The sequence below is a fragment of the Meriones unguiculatus genome, chromosome 18 (genome assembly GCF_030254825.1).
Source record: "Meriones unguiculatus strain TT.TT164.6M chromosome 18, Bangor_MerUng_6.1, whole genome shotgun sequence".
NCBI classification, from domain to species: Eukaryota; Metazoa; Chordata; class Mammalia; order Rodentia; family Muridae; genus Meriones; species Meriones unguiculatus.
Window position 1 is genome coordinate 35,607,205 of NC_083365.1, and position 18,533 is coordinate 35,625,737.

Sequence of the window (18,533 nt, forward strand, 5' to 3'; positions counted from 1 at the left end):
TACAATGTATCTGAAGATTATTAAGTTATTATAATTTTGCTTTTTTCTTGATAATATTTAATGTAGACAATGAAATATGATCATATTCACTCCCATCATTTTCCTCTTTTTCCCCAGCCCCCACCCCACACAAACACACCTCTTTCCCAACTTCAGGGTGGGAGTAGCTCACTAAGTCCAATATGTTTATCCAGATCGCATGTATCTGGGGCATCCACTGGGACAGAAAATACTGCAAGTGGCCACACCTTCACAAAAGAATTATCCTCCTCCCAGCAGCTATCAAATGTCAAAAACTCCTCAGTGCGGCATGGGATCTGAAGCTCATCTACCCTATCTATGCCAGGAGTTTGGGTGGCTTGAATTTGCATTGGTCGTAGGATGATAACCACCACTGCTGTGAGTTAAGTGCAGCAGCCATGCCATGGCCAAAGCCAGCATTTCACAGACTTCTCTCCATCCTCTGGCTTGAATTTTGTTCATTATCTTTGGAGTTTTAGTAAACTCTTAAATTTGTGCAAAAATATATCTTCTCTCTAATTCTGAAGTGAACCTCTTCCCTCACAGGGCCATTTGACCCTTTGCTAAAGCTAACAACTTAGATGTTATTTTAAGCCCTTTGGTTTCCCTTTCTTCCCCTGTCCAATCTTATCTTGGTATTTTTTCAGTCTCTCTAATAGTTACTTCTTTCCTTCTCCATGTTCCTACCTCAGTTAGACTTCACATGCAGTTTATTTAACCAGGTTCCCCACCTCCAGGGACTCCCAATCCCAAACTATCTTTTGATAGTCTACATTAATTTCAGAATGATCTTTTATAAGCTCAGTCTCTGTGTTATTCTTCTGTTTGAGAAATACAAGGAAGTGGGTTTGTCTTTTCATTGTCCTCACTATCACAATGTCCCACCCCCAGGAGCTTCCTTTTGGCAGTTACCAAAAGTATAATCCTACAGTCTTAACTCTAGGTATCATGAAGGCTGTTTTAAAAGTCTTATCTCAGGCTAGAGAAATAGCTCAGAGGTTAAGAGCACTGTCTACTCTTCGAGAGGTCCTGAGTTCAGTTCCCAGCAACCACGTATTGGATCACCACCATGTATAATGAAATCTGGTGCCCTCTTCCAGTGTACAGGTGTACATGCAGGCAGAACACTATATAATAAATAAATAAATCTAAAAATATTAATGAAAGAAAAAATAATAAGAGTCATCTCTCCTATTCCACCCTCTGCCCTTTTTTCTAAGTTCAATGACCTGGATGCTCCTGAGGCAGCCTCATTAGGGCTGGCACCAGTTTAGGGACAAAAGTCCTTTTCAGTATATGGCCTCAGAGATACTTAAAAAGGAAAATCAGGTCATATTTCAAATTGCTTCAGACAGCACAGGCTGCTTTTAGAGGTTCATACAGAAAATATAGAGGAAGCAGATGAGAAATATCGGTTCCACCTTCTGTGTCTAAATTAATCATCAATAGCTATATTTTCTTTTATACTGCTTGGCTGCCTTGCCCTCTTAGCTTCATGTGCTTGTTTGGTAGAGATACAAGCACTACTGTTCACACAAAGTGAAGAGTTGTTTTTTTTGTAGAATCTCTAAAGGAATAGGAGAAAAGCCCTCACCTAGGTCACCAGTACAATAACATGTAATGCCAATTATTCTCTTCCCTATTTACTATGCGTAACCACTTTAAAATATGCATATTTATTTTTATGTTATTCCCCCTAGCCATTATTATTTTAGGTAAAAATAGTTTAGTATAGTGAAAATACTTTTATGGGATAAGATTAAGTGGGTCACAGAAACTACATGTAACCTGTCGAAATTTGATTTTTCTAAGGAGGCAGGGCAAGAACACCATTACTTGTTTTTTTTCCAAGAAATTTAAGCCTGTTCTGCCTTGGTAACAACAATTATTTTTTCCCAGTAGACATTAGGAGGCCATCTGACAGGTGGAACATTTTTATTTAATCACAGCAGAGTTTGGAGTGGGGTCTAGAACTTCTCCTGAACAGCAGTGTACAATTTCAGTCTTTCTTTTTTTTTTTTTTTCTCAAATACATTTATGTAACATTAAAGTAAAAAAAAGCATCAGTTAACTTAGACACTGAAATACACATATTACTATACTGGATTAGGCCTCTCTAGGTTTTCACCAATAATATTACTACCTACTAACTACGAATCACTGAAATACCCCTACTGATCAATATGCACTAACTTCAGAACAGTTTTCTACTCTTCAAATACAAATGCTGATCTTCATTAGTGTATTTTCAGACATATAAGAATAGGACTATAGGGCTGGTGAGATGGCTCAGAGGTTAAGAGCACTGCACTCTTCCAGAGGTCCTGAGTTTAATTCCCGAAGCCTCATGTTGGCTCACAACCATCTATAATGGGATCTGATGCCCTCTTCTGTTGTGCAGATGTACAGGAAGACAGAACACTCATATACATATGGAAATAAGTATAAAAGACTATAAAACAAAATTCTAAAACATTGTTAGCACACTAAGTTGAAAGCCACCAGAAACCCTGAAATGTGAGGCCTAAAAGATGATTCTTTACTGTTAAGATCTAAGTGAAACACTTCAGACAAGTTAACTATTAGTGATATTTATCATCTGAACTGTGTTAACTATAGGACGAAAGAGCCACATCATCTCCGCCGTGAATTTCACTTTAGCAAAAGAGTAAATATACTCCTCCACAGCAGCTGCAATTAAGGCATTAGGTTGATTACCTGGAGCTGTTGCTGAGAAATGGATGTGTAGTACGGCTTTTATCACCAGAGTTTGCAAAAAGGCAAGTCCCTTGCTTAGGTAGAGTGTAGTGAGTGACATTATTAGGCACTTCTTCTATCTAAATGACACAGGATTTAGTGTATCAGCAACTTACAATAAACAAGCCCTTTCCTCTGATGATTCCTCCCCCCATACAGGAGTACTTTTTTTCTGTTAATAATACAACTGGTAATACAAGACCAGATGGTTGCAACTTCTAGCAAAGGTAAATGACAGTTAAACAAACAGAAAACTAGCATTAGGATACTCAGGGGTTTCAACTGTATCCTAAACACACAATCTACCTTAGAGGATTATTAGCATTAACTATATAAAGTGTCCATTTTCCAATGTTGTTTAATTAGTGAGGTTGTTTTGCAAGTTGTCAGCTTGATTTAAATATTTTCCAGTGTACCATAGTACAGCGCTCTTCCTATTGCACATTTGCACTTCCAAGTACTAACACAATCCCACCAATGCATTCTCAGCACATTTAATTAGTTCTTTCTGAAACATAGAACTCTTTTTTCTATTTCTACCATTAAAAAAAATTATTAACATGTTTTAAGTTTGACAAAAAATAAAAAAGGTACAAGCAACATTACATTCCTTATTCAACCTTCATCACTCAATCATAATTATACATTAAAATTTGTTGAGAATTTACTTTGGGTGTGCAATATTAGAATCTGTGGTATCAATGACAACCAAAAAGTTTTGCCTTTATTTTTTATTTTTTGGTAATTTTAAATTAAATGTGAATGCACATAAATTTTTATGTACTTTCTTAAGGACATAATTAGAAATAACACTTCCTCAAGATCCAGCTATACCACTCCTAGGCATATATCCAAAAGATATTCAAGTACACAATAAGCACATTTGCTCAACCATGTTTGTAGCAGCTTTATTCGTAATAGCCAGAACCTGGAAAGAACCCAGATGCCCCTCAACTGAGGAATTGATACAAAAATTGTGGTACATTTACACAATGAAATACTACTCAGCAATTAAAAACTAGGAAATCATGAAATTTGCAAGCAAATGGGGGGAACTAGAAAAGATCATCCTCAGTGAGGTATGCCAGAAGCAGAAAGACACACATGGTATATGCTCACTTATAAACTGTTAAGCTCATAGAGATCTACCTGCCCCTCCTAAACACTGGGATTAAAGGCACACAGTACCACACTCAGCCCATGTAATGGTAACTGGCTGGGTCTCGCAAAGCAGGCAGCCACCGACCCTCTGGGTTCGTGAGTGCAACAGGCATGTCATGTCCGGAAGACAGTGCTTCCCAGCACGTCTCCCCATCTTCTGGCTCTTCCATTCTTTGTACCACTTTCCACAATGTTTCCACGATGTTTAGAGTGAAAGAGGAAGACTCAAAGGTGAATCTAAAGTTTGTGGCTCATCAAAATGGCTAAGATCAAAAATGCAAATAACAACACATGCTGGAGAGGTTGTGGAGAAAGGGGAACCCTCCTCCATTGCTGGTGGGAATGAACTGGTACAACCGCTTTGGAAGTCAATCTGGCACCTTCTCAGACAATTAGGAATGGTGCTTCCTCAAGACCCAGTTATACCACTGCTAGGCATATACCCAAAATTTGCTCAAGTACACAACAAGGACATTTGCTCAACCGTGTTTGTAGCAGCTTTATTTGTAATAGCCAGAGCCTGGAAACAACCAGATGTCCATCAGTGGAGGAATGGATACAGAAACTGTGGTATTTTTACACAATGGAATACTACTCAGCAATCAAAAACGAGGAAATCATGAAATTTGCAGGCAAATGGTGGGATCTAGAAAAGACCATTCTGAGTGAGGTATCTCAGAAGGAGAAAGACAAACACGGGATATACTCACTCATATAGTCCTATATGATATGATAAACATAATGAAATCTATACAACTAAAGATAAACAAGAAAGAGGACCTGGAGTAAGATGATCAATCCTCACTTAGAAAGACAAATGGGATGTGCATTGGACATAGGGGAAAACAAGTAACAGGACAGGAGCCTACCGCAGAGGGCCTCTGAAAGACTCTACCTAGCAGTGTATCAAAGCAGATACTAAGACTCATAACCAAACCTTCAGCAGAGTGCAGAGAATTGGATGAAAGAAGGGAGAGTTAGTATGACGTGGAAAGGATAGGAGCTCCACAAGGACCAAATATATCTAGGCACATGGGTCTTTTCTGAGACTGACATTCCACCAAGGACCATGTATGAATATAACCTAGAACCTCTGCTCAGATGTAGCCCGTGGTAGCTCAGTAACTAATTGTTTTCCCCATAGTAAGGGGAAACACAGATTATTTTTGACAGGAACTCAATGGCAGGCCCTTTGACCTTCCCACCCCACCCCCCAAGGCAGGAGCAGTCCTGGTAGACCACAGAGGAGGACTTTGCGGCCAGTCCTGAAGATACCTAATAAAACAGGGTCAGATGAAAGGGGAGGAGGTCCTCCCCAATCAGTAGACTTGGAAAGGGGCAGGGAGGAGATGAGGGAGGGAGGGAGGGCTTGAGAGGGAATGGGATACAGCTGGGATACAGAGTTAATAAAACGTAACTAATAATAAATAAAAAGAAAAAAAATAAAGTTTGTGGCTCACATAAGAAAGTGAATGTAATTTGTTTACTATAGCTGAGATATAGATTGAGGAGCCCATTGGGCCATGAAAATAAGGATTTTAGTTTTGTAAATACTAAGTCTGAGATGAACTTTATCTATTTATGTGGAAAGAGTAAATAAACAATTATATACAAAATTCTAGAATTTAGAAGAGGTTGTATAAATCTAAAAGCAAAGGCAGGCAGAACAGGAATCCCTGGCCAGCCTCTGCTAAGAAAGGCTATCCTGAGCCACCAACGACCCTTTCTCAAAAATAGATTCATACCCTAGCTAGAAAGCACAGCTGCCCTTTAGAAGTCTAAATAAATAAAATAGGTCCACAGCATTTAACCAAGGACCTGTTTATGTTTTTATTTTGCTTGTTTGTTTCCTATTTTTATTTTTAGCCAAAATTGTAGACAATTCTATTTCTCTTGTATGTTACACAGCATATTCTAGGCTCCAGTGACAACTTGGTGTTTTTCTATCTGCGCCACCTACACAATAGGATAAATGGTTTTGCCAAAACAAACTTCATACTGATTCTTTTTACTGTGCAGTTCTGACATCTTATAAATGTGAATGATTTTCCTGAAGGAATGCAGAAGTAAAATGAAGAAAGCTATTTCATAAAGTACAGCACTAGCCTACTCCCAAGATAGCCTAAAAGGGAACAATACTGTAGAGAAGCAGACCTCACAAGCACTTTGGGGTCTGTTTTCAGAATATTCTAAAACATGTATCAATTTTTGTTAAAAATCACCTGATCTATGAAACACACTTGCTAAAGGTTCTAGAATAGCTTTGTGATTCTTGGGGTATAAAACCCTCAAAAATACTGGCTTCTGGGGATAAAAAGATGGCTTAGTGGTTAAGAGTGCTTACTGCTCTTAAAGCGGATCTCGTTTGGTTTCCAGCACTCACAGCAAGCAATTCATAAGCACCCGTAACTCTAACTCCAGGGGATCCAACTGGCCTCCTCAGAAACCCTAACAAACACTACACAATAAAACACAGACACGTAAATAAAAATAAAATAAATCTTAAACCCAAACAGAAACTTATCTTTTCTTGAATAACTAATACTGTTCCTGACTAGAAATAATTGTTTTTCTATTTAAAAATAGCAGAGACAAATGCACTTAAGAAAAAGAATAATGTGATTAAATGGGAGTTGAAACGATACATAAGTAGAACCTGTTCTGAGATGTGCAGTGACCTGGTGGGATATATATCTAGAGACAGCTCGTGGTTTTTGAAACACAACTCCTGTTTGAAACAAGTGACCTACTTAACCTTCCCATTGTGCAGCTTTCCTAGCAGAGAAATTATGCTACTACCTATTTAACTGGGTTGCAATCATACTGACTAAGTAAGTTTGTCATTCTAAAAAGTTTCAGCAATACTGAGTAAGTGCAAAATGTTACCAACATTATTTCCCTTGTTTACCTTGTACTTAGAAACACCAAAGTCAATGAAACACTGAGAAAAAAATGACAGTGCCCTCCAACTTGCTTATGCATTGGGCATATAAAAATTTGATGAACATTTTCTTTAAATAGAATATTCAAAAAGTTCACATTTTATAATTCTATGGTTGTCTTCTCTGATTACCCAGAGCAAGGATTTTGATGTACACCTTTAAGCCCCAATATTCGTATTCTAGTGACTTTAACAAAGAAACCAGCATACATAAATTGAGGTATTTATGTGCATAATAAGGATGCCTTTTTTGTTCTTACTCTTGACAAAACTATTTCTGATCTGAAGTAGATTCTTTTTGTTAAAACAACTTAGATGTCACTAGAATACCTCATGGTATAAGAATAGTCATGTGAGGATAAAAGCATATGACATACTGACAATTTTGAAGAATAAAAGGATACAATGTTCATAAAGAAAGCCACAGTAGAAAAACAAATTACCTGACAACAGGCTATCATCTTCACATCATCACTATCAGCTAACAATTACTCTGTGTCTAGATGTATAGCAATATATGTCAAAAATCATTTACACAGCTGAGCCAGACTCTATTATCAATGGTAAATAATGGACTAATAGACTATTGGGCAAACTCTCTTAATAGAATAATCAAGCTATCATGGTTCAAAATGAAGGAACAATGATAAAGATGAACTTCAATTATTAGCTTATTTTAGGGATGACTAGAGGTAAGGTTGGTGAACAGACATGACAATTGTATAATTTGAAAGCAACACACAAAATTTAAAGTAGAAAATTAAGTTCTAGTTTTCAAGCAGCGTGTATGCTGAGTAAAGGGGCATCACATCTTTTCCCATAAGCAGTGTGACAATAGCCATGTGACTAGGGGAAGAATCAACACAACACATCTGCTTGTTATTCTTCAATTTAGCTCCATCTGCACACTCCTCTGCATGTAAAAATAAGTTGATTATATGCTATTTTTATTCCAAATGTTTAAAGGTTAAAAAGACTAAGGCTTTATTTGATTTTGCTACATTTGTTTACTAATAAAAGGAAGAACTTTCTCATACTGTTTATAGATGGTTCCTGTCAGTAATCCTAGTTTCCTGGAAGGCTGAGTCAGCAAGATTGCAAACCTGAAGACATCCTGAGCAGCCTAGTTGCCCAGGAGACAAAGAGTATCATACTGCTTTTAGGCATCTGTCTCCTCCATCCCTTCTTATCTAGGAGAGATCCTCAGTTGTTCTTGGTTCTCTATGTCCTTGACAGCCTGTCTTAGCCCTTAATGATTATTTTAAAGCAGAATCCTGCTATGTAGTTCAGGGTCACCTTGAACTCACATTGGAAATCCTCCTGTTAAGCCTCTCCAGTGCTGGGATCATCTACATGTGTCATCCAACCCTGTGATGACAGTTTTTTGTTTTTTTAGATGCACTGGTCAACTGTATCCTAGATGAAATGATCTCAACTCTCATATTTTGATGTTTTCTCTGTATCAGAATTAAGCTGCTTTGTTACTTTTTGATAATAGTGTTATAAAAGTCATGTTCCCTTCTTTTTGTTTTAATCTACATTATACTGGTATGTCTTGGTACAAAGAGATGAGGGTTGACCTTGAGCACAGGTGAAGGCAGTATCAGACAGGTTTCCTTCCAATGAAGTTAGTACTGTTTTTTAAGTAATGATCATTTCCAGACAGACCTTATAATACTAGGCAAACATATAGTTTCTCTTCAAATTGAGGTTCTTCTATAGGATTTTAAAAATAACTAAAATATGTGAAATATTGTCATAGACAGGCTGCTTTTGATATACTTAAACTCTTCTTGATGAAATATTTTTCTTAAGTTCAAAATGCAAAGGAAGAATAATTTTCCCCGCAACACAACTGACTGGCCAAGCAAACTGTGCCCAATGGCATGCACATGGCAAATCTGTTATGAAGTCAGCCAATTGCTTTCTAACTGGATTTGAGGCCTGCTCCATAGGAGGAAATTCATTTCTGGTACTGTTAATCTGATCAAAAGGCCATGACTTGGAAGGTGATGGGCCAGTGGGGAAACTACAGCTGTTTTTTTTTTTTTTTGCTAAATGGACAAGATATGCCTATTAAAATTTTTGTTTGTTTGCCCTCAAAATAATTATGCCTATGCCCTGTGTTGGTTTCCTTTATGTCAACTTAACACAAGAACAGGACTTTCAATTGAGAGATAATGTCTCCATGAAACGTTATAGGCCTGTCTTCTGGGCATTTTCTTGATTGACTGATGTGGGAGGGCCCAGTCCATTGTGGGTGGTGCCAATCCTGGGAGGTCTTCTGAAGTTATATATGAAAGCAGGGTGGTAAAGCCATAAGAAGCAAGCCAGTGGTCCTTCATGCTTCAGTTCCTGTTACCAAGTTCCTGCCCTGACTTCCCTCAACAATGGAGCGTGTCTTGGAAGTTGTAAGCGGAAATAAAACATCTTTCCCAAGTTGCTTTTGATCATGGTATTTTTATCACTTCAGTAGAATCTGTTACTATGCCCATATAGTAGTATTGTCAACTCTAATCAGAGATGCTTCTTTTCTCAATGGTGACAGTTGCTGGAGAGAGTTACAGATGGTCAGAGCACTGAGGATAAATGAAAGTTGAGTATTCAACCATAATCGAGACATCTACATCATCCCCTCCAAGGCTCAGGAAACGTCATGGAATAGTGGGCAGCAAGAATGTAAGAGCCAGAGAATGGAATAAAGTGCTATGGAACATTAGTTTCTGGAAATCAAATGTCTACTCACACTTGAACTCACAAAAGCTATGGTACCTGATGAGACCTGCTCAAAATTGGGTCCACTGATAGATATCTTGTCATGAAGTGGGTAAGACATCAAAAGGCTCAGTCCTTCCTGCAGTGCTGCTGGCAGTTGGTGGTTTGTGGAGTGATGGGAGGAAACATTACGTCTAGTGGCAGCCACTGGTGGAGTAAGTAAATTCACACCCACCTGTGCTCTTATAAGCAACCCCAATGAAACTCCTAGGATCACCACTACCAACAACAAAAACAAATCAACCAAAACCAAACAGGAAAGAGAAGGGGAACTCATTGGTAGATTAGCTGGAATGTCAGGAGTAATGGAGATAAATATAATCAAAGTATATCATATTCAGGTATGAAGAGGTCACAATGAAACCCACTGTAAAATATATATTTCATAAATGCTAATATAAGCATTTAAAGTTATTATTTTTAATTATGTGCATATGTGTATGAGTGTTTGTCTGTATTGTCAGTATGTGTATGAGAATGCTTGTGACTAAAGAGGTGTTGAATCTTCCTGGAGCTGGAGTTATAGGTGGTTATGAGTCACCTGATTTGGGTGCTGGGGCTCAAACTTGTATTCTCTAGAAGAACAGTATGTGTTCTTAACTGCTGAGTCATCTCGCCAGCCCAATACAAATACTTTGAAAGATCACTTTGTTTTCTTAGTATATTCAGTTAGTATTAATCAACTATGAAGGCAAAAAAAAAAAAAGACATAATTGCAATATTACTTACATAACTACTGCTCTTAAAGATATCAGATGGACTACTGGTAAGGATTTTGTCTCCTTCCAAACCAACTACTCTTTTACAAATATTTGATCTTGGATCACTTGGGCTTTTTGCAATTACGATGTCACCTCTGAAGAAGGAAAAAAAGAAAAAAGGAATGTCAGTATTAGAGCAAGCATAACTATATACATAGGACTGTTTTAATAATTTTATAAGGTATCCTAAATAAAGGCACACCCTTTATCCTATCATATATTGATATATTGACCCGCTGTACATTTAACATGTTTAGAAATTATTATAACTGATATATATGTCAAAACACAGAGTCATAATTCCATATAAAATTACTGCTAACTTCTAATATCTCATGAGAATTATATCCACGGTGTATTATTTATATAACCAATTCTAGAACACTAAAAATGAAATGCTCTATTCCCAAAAATTCAAAAATTAAAGAATAATGTTATGTAATTCATTCAAGTCATAATTTACAGTACAGACTTGCATTTCAGAGAAAAAAATTAGACACAACCAAATAAAACACTAAATGCCATGGGACTGTAATGGCCCAGGATTAACAAGAAGGGTTGAAGAGAGTTTCTACCAAGGATGCCTCCCTCATATGAGGATGGCAGGCATTGCTCCCAGCTGTCTCCCAGCCTGTCACCAAAAAGCAACTAGCAACCCCACTAAGAATTTACTACCCTGCCAGTGATCAGGCTTTACTCCTTGTTTGACCTTATAAAGTGTTTTATTTGCCCTAAGACCCCTAGCCCCTGGGTATGCAGATAAATTAAGTATCTTTCAACACCCCTGTTCTGGTCAATTGCACCTACCACACAAACCTTGCTCCAGAGACCCTGCCCCCCTTCCCATGAGCATAAATATCCCCTTTCCTCCCTCCCCCAATAAACTGAGCCAGTTCTCTGAAGCTGTTCCCAGGTGTGTGCATTCTTTGCTCATGCACTACCAACCAACGCTCTGCACTGCAACCACACACCCTGTTTTCTTTTGAAATGTTAGTAAAACTGTTCATATGCAAAACTTTGGAAAGACTTGTAGGCTATGAAACTCTATCTAGCATGTCTTTGAAAGAAGAAATCATTTCCATGGATGCTTACGCAGCTTATGTTATTTGATACAACAACATAACCCTTAAAGTCTGCACCTAACTAGCAACACTAAAGTAATAATTTAGTCAGGTTGGTTTTACAGAGATCAACATTAAGTGAAACTATTAATATATTTCTACTAGTCTAGCTACATACACACATATATAAATCAAATACATACTCTTTGGACTCTTGCCTCCCTTAAAGGGAGTTTTAATAACAGAACCAGTACTTAAAATTTCCTTTCCCAGTATACTTATTGGTGGTGTGGTGCTTTGAGGCTCCCAGCATTATCAGCTGCCTGCCTTGGTCCTAAAAGTTATTTTGCCATGTTTCATATGAATACAAGATTCATGAATGAACATACTAATGAGACCTCTGAATGAATAGAGTACAAAATAACTTCTTCAAAGAATCTTAATTTCCTGAATGTACTTATTTCTATTACTCACCTGATTGCAAAGAGTATTTTAAATACAACATTGAGCTATTTACTCAGAATGATAAGCACACTGTTAAGGACATAAGGGTTACCATGTCACTGGCATGCAGCAGCAGTTTGCCTTTATGTTATAGTGAGTCATGTTACAGGCTACTCTGGCAAAAGTCAAAAAGCATATGTAGCTAACTAAGCCTGTCATTTAAGTTTTAATTTACAATTACCAAATCTACAAGTATGCTTCTTAAGGTTATTACAGAAAAAAAGATCTGCACAATTTCCTTGGGACTCTATTAGACCATATAGCTTGATTAAAAGAGCTTTGTAAAAAGCATCACGAGTTAGAGAAAGTGCAAAGGAAAGAACAGTTTCATACTATTCTTGATTTTTCAGTACTGGGAAATGGGCTACAACAAAGGTAAGAAGTGCCTAACCCTTCTTACCACACTAAAGGCCAGTAGTGGGAATCATTTATAGGTCACTGAGATAAAAGCTGGTTCAGACTTTTTGTAATTCTAAAAAAAAACCAAAAAACAACAAACAAACAAAAAAAACCAAACAACTTTTAAAGAGGTACATTTAAGAAAATATAGTAAGTTACTATTTGACATCCTTTCAAAAGGAATTCAAACTCACAGCATCCCTTGAGATAAACAGTAGCACAAGGTTTTGAGCCATTATTAGGAGTACAATTTTGGAAAATTTAGTAAAAAACAGTATGTACCAAATAGTTATTCAACTTAATAATTAATTAATCTGGAGAACCACATGGAATCAAATTTTTCATTCTTAGTCACACACAAGCCACAACCAAAAATCACTAAGTAGTTATCATGTCTCTGTACAAAGAATAAGCAGGACAGTCATTAGTGCTAACTAGAACAATGATGTGGAGAGCAACACAGTCCAGAAGGCTCTTGCTCCTGACTTAAAGCATTTTAGAAACCTATAAAAAGAATTAACATTTCACATATTTTAATAAGGACTGTTAAACTGTCCTAGACAGTAAATGAAGCGACACAGTCACCACAGACACTTGTACACGTTGACTATTAAAATGTTCTTAAGTAAACAGAAAATATTCAAGATTTTTGTCTACTTACTACTTATAAAAGGATTTTAACACAAAGTTAGAAATTATAGAAAAATACAGTTTATATACCTTTCACTACAGGTATAAGCGTAATAGAACTTTACCTTTGGATGCTATAAAAATGTCGGCTAAGATTTTCTGCAAAGACAATATCTGAACTTTGAATTGTGGGTTCCATTGACGGTCCAGAACACTGAAAAAAAAAAAAAAGAAGAAGGAGAAGGAGAAGAAGAAGAAGGAGGAAGAGGAGGAGGAGGAAGAGAAGGAGGAGGAGGGGGAGGAGGAGGGGAAGGAGGAGGGGGAAGAGGAGGATGGGAAGGAGGAGGGGCAGAAGAAGGGGGAGGGAGGAGGGGAAAAAGGAGGAAGAGGAAAAACAGGAAAAAGAGGAAGAGGAAGAAAAAGAAGGAGAAGAAGAAAAAGGAGAAGAAGAAGAAGAAGAAGAAGAAGAAGAAGAAGAAGAAGAAGAAGAAGAAGAAGAAGAAGAAGAAGAAGAAGAAGATCTTGTGAGCTCAAATCTCTTTAAATTTACAGAAATCATTTGGGTGGGCTTAAGAGAAAGAAAATTGCGTAAATGTTCTTCCTGGGAACAGACCACATTATAATTGTTTGACATTACTTTATCAGATATGAAAAAAGTAACATCTCTATTTCTAGGTTTTGGCCACCCTATAGAATACTAAAGTCTATGAGGAGCACTGAGATCTTGTCTTAGTTTCCCAGCCATGTAAATCTACTTAGCATAGTGTTAATGTTTGATACATGTCTGTTGCTTGAATGATGGACTTCTCTGGTTTTCTCAAACATCATTTAGTGCCCACTGTGGCGATTTTTAAAACAACACTACACTGTTCATTCTCTGAGAGCTGACATTCCCTCTCCCAGGAAAACACTTATTACTCAGTATGACCAGGCTTCAACTTACATTCTCTACTGAAAAATCACCAACACCATGAGATACACTGTAAAGACAAATTTATTTGTATGTCTGAAAAGAACAATCTTGATACATGCCTAATTCTGGAGTAACAGTTGCCACTTAGAAATAGAAACAACACAGTCTCCATCTATTCTATCATTTATCATTTAAATACAATCTTTTACTCAAAACAGGCAAAATCATAAACATTTCAATAAAGTAATAAGTAACAACGAAGTTTACATTTACTACTTCTAGAAGTAGCAATGTTACTGTCAAGGGGAGGAGTATTAGCTAAATGCATTTGTATCCTTTACTTCAGCTCAAATAAGCATTGCTATAATTACCAATCTTTTAGGGTAAAACTAATATAAAAATAACAACCCAAAAGCCCATTGGCAGTCCAGATGTTGTTTCATTTACATAACAAAGACGTGAACATTCTGAGTTTTCAGATTTGTGACGTGATATTGAGAACAAATGTTGGTTCGGGCAAGCCAGTGCTAACATTTTATTACTGATCTTATCAGAATAATCATGTGCTTGAATGTAAAACTTGGTACTTATGAGTAGTTTTAAACATCAGACAAATTTGTGTTGAAATTCTACCTGTCTTACTAACTGTGGAACATGGAATGGGTTAGCTCTCTGAGTCTGAGAGTTTCCTCTTGAGTAGAATGAATTCCTCACACAAGTACAACACAGTGTAAGGTAAGAAGTTAACAGCATCAACCACAGTCTAGAAAGCACAACAGCACTGAAATGATTACTGTTTATAATCAGGTTATCAAGAGGATTATTTGTGTCCTGCTAAATACCGAATATAAAAGTGCGGGCTCAATGGTCCTTACAGATGCAAACATACTCTTTTTGCTTGTTTGCTTTTGATCATTTCTTCACAGTACTGTGTTTTTGTATGAGAGAGTAAGTTTATGCACATGTGTGTATACATGAACTTGCCACAGAGTACACATGAAGATCGAAGGACAACTTGTGAGAATCAGTTCTCTTTCTACTACATGGATCCTGAGTATCAGACTTGGTGGCAAGCACATTACCAGCTGAGTCATCTCACTGGCCCTGTGGGTTTTGAGACAAGGTTTGCTTTGTGTTATGGCTGAGGAGGGATAGGTGAAAGGTACTTGTGACAGAGTCTTATTATACACCCCAGCATGGACTTGAATTCAGTATGTAGCCTAGCCTCACTTTGAACTCAGTCTACTGCCTCAACTTGCAAACTACATGTATGTGTCTCTACACTCAGTTACAAACACACCCTCTTGCATCCCAATATTTAGAAAGGTTTTGTTTTAATTTTCATAAAATGACTTCAAGGAAATTATAAAAAAAACTATGTCTCCTTGTATTAAAAAAGCTGAATTTTAAAATGAAATTTCTAAATGTAGCAACTTACCATTACAACACCACCAACGTATTCAAAAACACAATGAGCTATACAGCCATACTGAATGGTATAGCCAGCAAGTCGAACGGCCTTTCCCAGAACACCACGAAGCATAGTTCTGCCACTCTGCCACTACCGGCCTGATGGTAAATTTCAAAAAGTTTCATGATCAGCATTTCTTGATTCAAAAAGAGCTCTCCTGTAAAATGTCTCAGTATACACAGAATGTGTATATCTAATATAGTTGACACAAGTTGGTTTATTTCATCTGTTACCAATCATTTAAGTGACTGAGTTAATGACCTGGATAAACAGCATCTCAAAAACCAGCCTATAAGCTCATAACTAAAGAAAAGGTCCTACTAAGAAGGAGCACACCAAAACATTTCCCTAAATCCTTGAAATCATTAAACAATGTAACTTCAGAAACCTCCAAAATCACAAAGAGAGCCATTATTAACACTTAAATAAATCCCCCTCCCCATCCTTCACCAGAAAACACACACATTCCGCAGGCATGCATGCACATAAAGTAATCTTAAAATACACACAAACAAATAAACAAAAAAAAACATTGTTTCTAGAGCAGGTGTGTCTAAGTGTTGGAGCTGTGCCACGTTTTATGTCCCTGATTTTATGAGCTACTTTGAATCTTAAATGTTCTTACTGTAAAATGGCTCAATGTTAGCAGCACTTATCTCAGAGTAACTGTGAACCTTTTATGTAATGATCACAGAATTTTTGTAACAGAAGAAGTGTGCATTAAGTTTATTTCTTAATTGAACTGTCCAGGAAAAGCCACACCCATGAGATAGATTCCACAGAATTGACTGACAAAAAAAGTTTTAACTGGAGAGAGTTGGAATGCTTCAAATTCACAGCCAAAATTATCTTTGACTATCTTTAGTTCCCTTTAGAATCATACATTGTCCATCTTCTGTATGTGACCTAGAGTCCTGTTGTCTATAGATAGAATCTTTGGTATGTTTTCTTAGACCACTAGTTTCTACCAACTCAAAATCTAAAGATGTCATCAGATAGAGTTTAAAACATATGGTAGTTTTCCTTTCTTTACTATAACCCACCCACCTGATACACCACTAATGTATTTGGCACGATCTTTGATTTATGACTTTCCTTTGTTCTGTGACTACAAAAAAGTTGCTGTGATTAGCCCAGCCCCAAAGACACATAAAACAACTCCCTCATCTAAGGCTCAGGGATCACTGTGGCAAAAGGCTGGATAGTTTGTAGGAGGCAGAGGATCAGTGAGTCTGCAGTGTGACTGTGTCTCCTAGGAATTCCAGAAGCTACATCCATAACATCTCAGCAGCAGGACCACCTAAACACTTGAACAAAGACAGCAATGATGAGAAATAGATATGCCAAAGTGGGGGTGGGGGCACACAAGGCACCAACCCTATACAAAGAACTATAGGCAACTAAAAAATGCTGAGAGCGTGAGAAAGACTTGTGTGAAAAAATATATTAAATGACTGCTCCTAGGTATGGTAGAGGAGTAAGTTTATTGTAGGTAAAAGGGAGAGCATAGCCAGAAACAGAGATATCTGGGAGAGTGTAGAGTGGACATGACCGTGAGCCATATGAGAAGAGCAGGGAGGGCAGGGAGAGAGGACAAAGTGGAACCAGGTGCAGCAGCCAAGAGGACAAAAGGTCAACAAAATGGTGGGGGTGGTGACTGGTAGATAACCATTTACCAAAATAACTGGATTATATAGGTAAGAGCCTCTGAAGGAAGGGTCCAACCCTGGGCTGTAGAGTTTGGGATAGAGGGTAAGGTATGCCTGTGGTACCCTTTAATAGTTAGGGACTCTGAGGGATGCATGGAGAACCTGTACCTCATCTATTTGTCTCAGGGTTTAAGACTTAACAAGCAGTAGCAATCATCTAGCACTGAGGTGAGTACCTCCACTGACATAAGTAGATCATCCATAGGGCCTTTTGTGGGTATCAAAACTATTAACACAAAGCAGAGCTCTCATCCATAATGGATGGATAAGACTCAGTAAAGGTTGGCATTTCCTGTTTGCAAGCAATTATAGGAACTTGGGGAGGTGAGTTTTTTTCTTTAATTTTAGGGATTATACTATATCATTTCTCCCGTTTTCTCTCATATACCCCTCCTTCCTCACTTTCAAATTCATGGCCTCTGTTTTCATTAATTGTTGTTGCATGCATATATGTATATATGTGCATATGTATACATATATATATTCTGCTCAGTCTATATAACGTGAAACATACTTGTATGTTACTTGTATGTAAGGTTTCAGTGCTGACCATTTGGTTTTAGATAAGTCATTGGTGGTTATGATGTTTTATCACTGAGATAATAACCTTAACTGAGACAGTCTGTATATACGGGGAAAGTAGGAAAAGTTATTATAGAAAATGTTTATTGTTAAATTCAGGCTACATATATAAAAAATATACTGTACTGTCTTTTCAACTTTCTTTGTAAAAGAAAACACTTTTTATCAGGGTCTTGTTATAGCCTAGGCTAGTGTTGAATTTCTAATCCAGTTGCCTCAGCCTCCTAATTGTTGAGATTACTGGCATGTACTACCAAATACAGCTTGAATAAACCTTTTTAGAACAAACTCTTTTGGCAACAAAGAGTGTCATCCAGTCTTAGTTCATTCAACAAATTATACTACTGTTATGTTGCAAGTAAAATAGACTAAGGTCATTCAGTCCTAGAAATCCAATGGCGAACATGGTGTCTATCTTCCTAAAGCTTATAGTTTACTGGGGCTGGTATCACACACACAAAAGAAACAAATAAAAACATAAATATATTAAGTGATTTCCATACCAAAAATTATAATAAAGTAATTGAAAAAAAAGTGTCATCTGTTTAGGATGTATCAGGAATGATCTAAGAGAGACACCACTGATATTTTAAAAGAAAACATAAGAAAAGTGTGAGCAAATGACAGCATGTACATGTGAAAGAATTGAATGAAAAATGAATCGATGAAAAATGATACTCAAGTGACAGGAAAAGTCAAAGTCTCATGGACTTTTAGGTTGATTCCAAGAGTAATAGGAAACCACGGACCTTCTTAAGCAGGAAGAGTAATCAGTTGCTCTGACATACAGTTTTTAGGACTGTTCTAGCTGTTGTGTAGAGGAAGGGCTGCAGTAAGGATAAGAGTGG

At 37.2% G+C, this 18,533-nt stretch overlaps 1 protein-coding gene across 3 annotated transcripts in view; it reads right to left on the minus strand.

Moving 5' to 3' along the window:
- Immp1l (inner mitochondrial membrane peptidase subunit 1) overlaps positions 1-18,533 on the minus strand; it is a 62,142-nt gene that overhangs the window by 13,579 nt on the left and 30,030 nt on the right. For 2 of the 3 annotated variants that reach the window (XM_060371750.1, XM_060371749.1), the window contains 3 exons: positions 15,362-15,492; positions 13,136-13,224; positions 10,385-10,511 (listed from right to left, as the gene is read on the minus strand). In XM_060371750.1, coding sequence (XP_060227733.1) covers positions 10,385-10,511; positions 13,136-13,224; positions 15,362-15,466 — 321 coding nt within the window. In that variant the 5' untranslated portion in view covers positions 15,467-15,492. The remainder of the gene's footprint in view (positions 1-10,384; positions 10,512-13,135; positions 13,225-15,361; positions 15,493-18,533) is intronic. The other variant, XM_060371751.1, reaches the window with a different exon arrangement.